Source organism: Tupaia chinensis, unplaced genomic scaffold (assembly GCF_000334495.1).
Source record: "Tupaia chinensis unplaced genomic scaffold, TupChi_1.0 Scaffold000175_1, whole genome shotgun sequence".
NCBI lineage: Eukaryota > Metazoa > Chordata > Mammalia > Scandentia > Tupaiidae > Tupaia > Tupaia belangeri.
The window spans coordinates 355,924-363,143 of record NW_006159650.1 but is presented as its reverse complement, the minus strand read 5'-3'; the positions used below and the strand labels follow the sequence as shown (position 1 = coordinate 363,143).

The following is a 7,220-nucleotide window of genomic DNA, read 5'->3' as shown; positions in this document are numbered from 1 at the left end:
AATCCAAGAGCAGTTTGTTCCTTAACTCCAGGATATAAAACACTTATGTCTCTAGTACTGTTTGAGAAAGATTGTCTTCCTCAACTCACTAACCTGTAGTCATCCTTTTTTTTTTTTAAGAGAGATTTTGCTACACGGCACCTGTGCTCACCAGTGACAGAGACAGAAAAGTGAGAAATCACCCTCTAGGAGGGATGGCCACGCTGCAATCCCTTCTCCTCCATTCTCTTCTCAGGATTTTGAGCATGCACACACACTTGGCATGAGTCTGAAGCTGCAGGGTCTGGGACTCGAACCATGGTGGGTTACATGGGAGCCCAGTGATGTAAACCATTACGTAATCTGCTGGTCCCCATCTGTAGTAATCCTACAAAAGGCTGTACAGGAAATTTCACAAAAAGAAATATTAAATAATTATTGTGCCCACTCCATTCTGACTAAACAGCCAAAAATGGGCTTTAAAGTAAACTTGGTGGTCAATATTCTTTTTATAGTAAAGACTGTTTCTTTGTTCTATAAAAACACCTCGTGTTTAATCACGATTGGCAATCTCAGCACAACAAAAATCCTGGCAAAATGGAGTCAGTTTCTGCTTACCTTATTTTCATGAAGAAAGTATTTCAGGAAATAAAATAGGAATTTATAGAAAAGAAACACCAATGCTCAATTCACTTATAACTAGAGTTGTATCAGGACTGTCAATACATTATTTAAAAAGTCTATCTAAATTCCTTTATAAGAAAATCAAAGGTAATATCTCCATATGTATTTTGGCACAGCCCTCAAGATTCAGAGAAAAATACATTTGGGGAACCAGAAAAAAATTGCACAAAGGTTAGAGACAACCTGAAAAGCTCCTGGTGAAAACCCTTAAGTACTCTAGGGCAATAAAAAAATATCTGCAGATTTAATTACAAATATTTACATTCAAATCAGAATAATGAATTAGCTTTTCAGCTGCTCAATACCAACAATACATAAGTATTTCAAAAGATGTGACCGTGTGTTCACAGTATTTGTGAGCACACTTAAATGCATAGAATACAGTCAAAATTATGGTTCTTCATTCTGTTACCTACCATACCTATAAAACAAAATTGTTTACATTTGGAAAGCTGTACAACCAAAATAAGTGCGCAAATATTTTTATTAGCTCACACAAAATGTACTTTAAGTACTACTGATTTCACTCATTTGTTCGACAACTTGTCCTAAAATCTCATCGACTACATCAACATCGTAATTCACTTGCTGAAGATCAAGATCAGGCACAATCATGGCCAGCAGCTGTCCTACATTCACTCGAAGAGATCGAAGTTTGAGGCTGCAATACAAACATTAAACTTGTTAGATGGGCATTACAATACAGCTTAATAGTCACATAGAGTTAAATATCAAGTGAAAAATAAAATCAAATCTCTGTAGAATGATATACAATTAAGTGAAAAGCAAAACTTTCATCAGATACTTCATTTATTTTATAATTCATCTTGTCCATTAGATAACAGCCTAAATCCAAGAAGACTGTTTCATGGAACGAGTGTCTCTGTTCAGTTCCTACTTATGTACTTGCAGATTGAAGAAAATATGGACTGGCAAAATACATAAATCAGAAGCTGTTATTATACAATTTAAAATACTGTTATCAAGACCAGCAGGTGATGTGGTGTTTAAGGCACTGGATACTCCCACGTGGCAAATCACGGTTCAAGTCCTGGACCTGGTGGCTTGCTTTCTCACTTTCTCTCTCTCTCTGTGGTCAAATTAAAATAAAAAGTGAATGAATAAATAAAAATAAATAAGTCTTTTCTTTTCTTCTTTTTGTTATAGGGTTCGTGTGCTCGTCAGAAAGACAGAGACAGACAGAGAAATAAAAGGCGAGAAATAGCCCCCCTAGGGAAGACTGCCATGCCACAATCTCTTCTCCTCCATTCTCCTCTCGGGATCCTGGGCACACACGCACACACACCCAGCGTGAGTTTAAGCCACCAGGTCCAGAACTCAAACCGCAGTTGACTACATGGGAGTCCAGCAACATAGCCATTACGGCAACTGCTGGTCCCAAATAAATAATTCTTTTAAGAAATAAAATAAAATATTGTTATCATCAGGAAACCAGTAGTGATATTCTAGTGAGAAGAATGGTCCAAGAATAAGAATGTATTTCTTTGAACTTCAGCTCCCCACTTTTTTCCAAGCTTTTCTTTCATAAGAGAAGCAGATAAGCACCTTGACAGTCTCGCACAGTGACAATCCTCTTGCCTTTAGCCAGCCAGGATCATAAACACGTAAGTGTAAGCCCAGTATGTAAAGGTTAACCCAGGAATCAAACCTATTATCTCCATATGGCTTCCAGCATTGCAGAGCACTACTCACTAGAGCTGTGCCTCAACTTTCCTTTGAGGAAAACGGACTGAACAAAATTGTTTCTTAAACATGTTTTTTGAGGGACCAGCAGTTGGTGTAAAGCTTACGTTGTTGGATTCCCACGTAGTCAACTGCAGTTTGAGTCCTGGACCCGGCAGCTTCAAACTTACGCCGGGCCCGTGTATGAGCATGCCCAAAATACTGAGAGGAGAATAGAGGAGAAGGGATTGCGATATGGCCACCCTCCCCACCGGGAGGGGGGTGATTTCTTGCTTTCTGTCTCTTTCTATCTCTCCGGTGGGGGCACATACACTATGGCAAAAATCTCACTTAAAAAAAAAAAGGCAAAAGAAAGATCCATGTTTCTTCAGCTATCCTAAATGTGTAAGAGAGAAAAAAAGATTCTGTTTTCAAATAAGTTTACAAAATTTTGAGTTAAAAAAAACAACCTTATTAAGTTATAGGACTTTATGAGCCTAGGATATGCTCAAGTTCACTGACTATCCATTTCACCATTCATTTAAAGAAAATGGTATTTCGCCAAAACATTGGTAACCCAGGATTAAGATGATTATTCCTTCAAGTTTATGAGTGTCATCACTCTAGACAAAAAAAAAAAAAAAAAGACTATCAGTTACTCAAAGTTTAGATTATAAGAGAATCATATAGGGACAAGCAGTTACTGTAATGGCTATGTCACTGAACTCCCATATAGTCGACCACGGTTCAAGTTCCAGACCCAGCGGCTTAAACTTACACCGGGCACGTGTGCATGCGTGCGTGCCCAAGATCCTGAGAGGAGAATGGAGGAGAAAGGATTGCGGCGTGGCCATCCCCCCTGGGAGGTGATTTCTCACTTTCTGTCTCTCTGTCTCTGTCTTTCTGGTGAGCGCAGGCGCCCTATAGCGAAAACCTCTCCCCTCCCCAATAAAGAGAATCATATGTACTTTTTTTTTTTTTTTTGTATACGGCATGTGCTCACCAGAAAGACAGAGAGAGATAGAGAGACAGAAAGCGAGAAATCACCCCCCAGGGGGATGGCCACGCCGCAATCCCTTCTCCTCCATTCTCCTCTTGGGATCTTGGGTACGCACACACACGCGCCCGGGACTCAAACCATGGTCAACTACATGGGAGTCCAGCCACATAGCCATTACACTAACTGCTGGTCCCATATGGGTACTTTTTTAAGTTTCTGGGGGCCAGATGGTGGCACAGCATAAAATGCAACATGTGTGAAGCAATACCACATGAAAATGTTACCAGTTCAAATCCAGAGACCTCCCTGAGTCACAGGGCACATGCTTGCACATGATCTGGGGCTGGCAAAGGAATTAGGAGGTTCTCAGTTTTGAGACCCAGTCTGGGGTATACTCCCTCACTCTTTTGTTCATGGAAGAAATAAAATTTAACAGTTTTTGGGAAACTTACTCTATTTTATGGAATGAAGTACTACCAGATTCTAGAATAGCAAACAAAACCAGTTAATTCCCTAAAATGCAGAAAGGCCCATTTCTCAAGCACCAGAGATGTTGTCTGTGGTCCTCATTTTGAAAAACACTAGGCAAGCTTTCTATTTTGATCCCTTGGTCTCCATGATTACATGTACTGCTTTCTTCTGTTTCCATCAAGAGATACAACAAAATCTTTAAAAACGTAAGCTAGGACCAGCAGATGGTATAATGGTTACATCACTGGAATCACATATAATCAACCACAGTTTGAGTCCTGAACCTGGTAGCTTAAAACTCATGCTGGATGCATGTGCCTGTATGCCCAAAAACCAGAGAGAAGAATGAAGGATAAGGGATTGCAGCATGGCCATCTCCCCTAAGGGGTGCTATCTTGCTTTCTATCTCTCTGTCTCTCCGGTGAGCATAAGCATCCTCTAGTTAAAATCTCTCTTGAAGAAAAAAAAAAAAACTTGAAAGACAAACCAATCATTTTTCAAGTAAGGATGTCAAGATACCACTTTCTTTCTGTCCTTCCTTTAAAAAAATAAGTGTATTTCCTTTAAGTGAGGAGAGGAGGAACAGGAAAAGGAAGAACACCCTTGATGGAGTCTTCACATTGCACCCCCTACCTAGTCCTGTAGCCAGCCAGAATCCTAGCTGTGCCTGGTATATTCAGAAGACCCAAGACATATATAGCTTCCAGAATTGCACAGCAGTGACCCTACTTCTTGCAACACTGTGGCAGGCCAGAGTTATTTCTAAACAACAGTACCTTGGGCCAGCCTATGGCCTGGCAGTTAAGGCAGCTGGACCCCACATAGCTAACTAGGCAGTTCAAGCCCTAGATTTAATGGCTTGAGAAACACATGAGGCACATGTGTGTGCATGCCCCAAATCCCGAGGAAGAAATTAAAAAAAAAACAGATTTGCAATGTGACCATGCCCATTGGGAGTGAAGCTGAGGGAGAATGCTTTCTCACTTCCCTCTTTCTCTCCCTGGTGAGTGCATGAGCCCTCTGACACAAATTAAAAAAAAAAAAAAGTACCTTTTGGGTCTCAATTTTTTTCATTTTTATTATTATTGTTCACTTGCTACTGGGCATGTGGGCTTGCCAAAGAGAGAGAGAATGAGAAAATGTCCTTCTGGGGATAGCATGCTGTAATCCCTTCTCTTCCATTTTCCTCTCAGGATTTTGGCCACACACAGACTTATGGCTGGCACATTTCTCAAACCACCGAGTTTAAGACTTGAACCACACAATTGGCCATGTGGGATCCAGCTGCCTTAATTACCACAACATGGACTGGCCCTTGCTTCCTTGTTTTAAAAGGATTTCTTCCTTTTTCATTTTTCTTTTTTTTTTTTTGAAAGATTTTCACTATAGGGCGTGTACGCCTGCCAGACAGAAAGAAACATAGAGACAGAAAGCGAGAAATCACCCCCCCCACGGGGTATGGTCACGTCGCAATCCCTTCTCCATTCTCCTCTCGGAATCTTGGGCACACACGCACATGTGCCCGGCGTGAGTTTTAAGCCACCGGGTCCGAGACGCAAACCACGGTCGACTACGTGGGAGTCCAGCGACATAGCCATTACACTAACTGCTGGTTCCCTTCTTTTTTTTTTTTTTAATTGCTGGAGGGCACATGTGTTCACCTGATAGCGACAGAATGATAGACAGGGGAGCAAAGGAAAAAGCATTCCTCAATGGGGAATGGTCACACCACAGTCCCTTTCCTCCGCTTCTCCATCCTGTAGGGATTTTGGGTCATGCATACACATGAATCCAGCATGTTTTTCAAGCTGTTGGGGTTAAGGTTTGAACTATAGTGGGCCATTCGGGATTGGCTCTCTTAACTTAAGGCTATGCATGAGGCCAGCCCTAAAAGGGCTTCTTACTATTACCTGTACTATGGAAACTTTTATTAATTTTGTGATTTCTTAAAAGTTAGTATTATAGAAGATTTTTTTTCATCTGCTATAGGGCAAGTGTACTCGCCAGCAAGAGATAAGAAAGAGAGAGAGGGAGAGTGAGCAGAAATGAGAAAGGATAGCTGCATTGCAATCTCTTCTCCACTCTCCTCTAGGGATCCTGGGTATACACACACACATGCACATGTTTTCAAGCAGCCAGGCCTGGGCTTGAACTGCTCAGTCGGCTATATGTGATCCAGCCACCTTAATCACCATTCCATTGGCTGATTCTTAAAGAGGACATTAGTGAACCCATATAGAAACAGTGCCCCAAATACAAAAGTAAAAGAAAAAATAAATTCAGTTGAAAAAGTTTAGTTTCAGTAAGTTTCTTGTTCTAGTCATACTCAAATTCACCCCATTCTTTAAAATCTAAGTCAGTTTTTAGTTTACACACACAAAAAAATTCCAAACTACTCTGACCAATCAAATGTCATATCCTTCTAAATTCCCATTTCACTTCAATAGAACCTAACTATGAGCAACTTGAAGGAAGGATGCTGGTGTGTTTTGTATGTATCAGAATATTGGGATCACATTGGATCAATTACTTCTTTTTGTAGAATACCTATTTGATGTGTGCTAGCAGATAAAATGTGAGCCATACATGCAGGCCCTGGAAAATGACTCATTTAAATATTACCTTTCCCCATCCATATTATTAACAGAATCCTCCATGCTACTTGAAGTTGAAACAACTGTTCCTATGTGTTGACTTGCAGATTTTAACTGATCAATTTCAGTTTTGAGTTCTTCACACTGTGAACGGATTTGTGATTTTTCCATTTCCAATAGTTCGACCTAACGAAAAATAAAAATGAATTTTATAACATAGTAATATACTATTATTGTCAAAGTATAAGTTTGGTCTAAATAATTAGACTTGATAAAATTACCAACTGTTAAAAAAAATTAAGCACGCACACAAAAACCAATAGTTTCCTACAGACAAAGCTTAATGTGTTTAGTTTAATTCTTCATATTTCAACATTGAGAGAATACAAAATGTTAATTACCACTTGACCAAAAATAGATGCTACCTAGAAATTGAAAAGCCAAGATATCAATGCCTAAATTATGTTGATGTCACAAGGGGTTTCATTTCTTGCACATTCACTAACTAGAAGTTATTAAATTAGAACAGTAGACTAATATTGGCTTTTCTCTATCTACTCTATCATCTAGCTCATGAGCCAACACGGCAAGATGAGTGCCTGAATGAGCAGTTGCATCGGCAATATTTCCAAGAGGCTATACAGCACAATACTATGGTTTCCTAATTCTTTAGCAGGGAAATACTTTCACACTCCACATAAAAACAATATATAAAGTAGGTTTAAAAAGAGATACTTGAATTTTAAGTGAGAGCAAGATATAATCTCCTGATATCTTGTTTTTCCTTCTACCACAAAAAAAAAAAAAAA

At 39.6% G+C, this 7,220-nt stretch overlaps 1 protein-coding gene across 1 annotated transcript in view; it reads right to left on the bottom strand.

The window, feature by feature from the left end:
* Positions 1-239: 239 nt before the first annotated feature.
* MORC3 (MORC family CW-type zinc finger 3) overlaps positions 240-7,220 on the bottom strand; it is a 61,849-nt gene continuing 54,868 nt past the window's right edge. Inside the window, exons 16-17 of the mRNA XM_006146272.3 lie at positions 6,440-6,597; positions 240-1,324 (exon numbers count right to left, since the gene is read on the bottom strand). Coding sequence (XP_006146334.1) covers positions 1,171-1,324; positions 6,440-6,597 — 312 coding nt within the window. The 3' untranslated portion in view covers positions 240-1,170. The remainder of the gene's footprint in view (positions 1,325-6,439; positions 6,598-7,220) is intronic.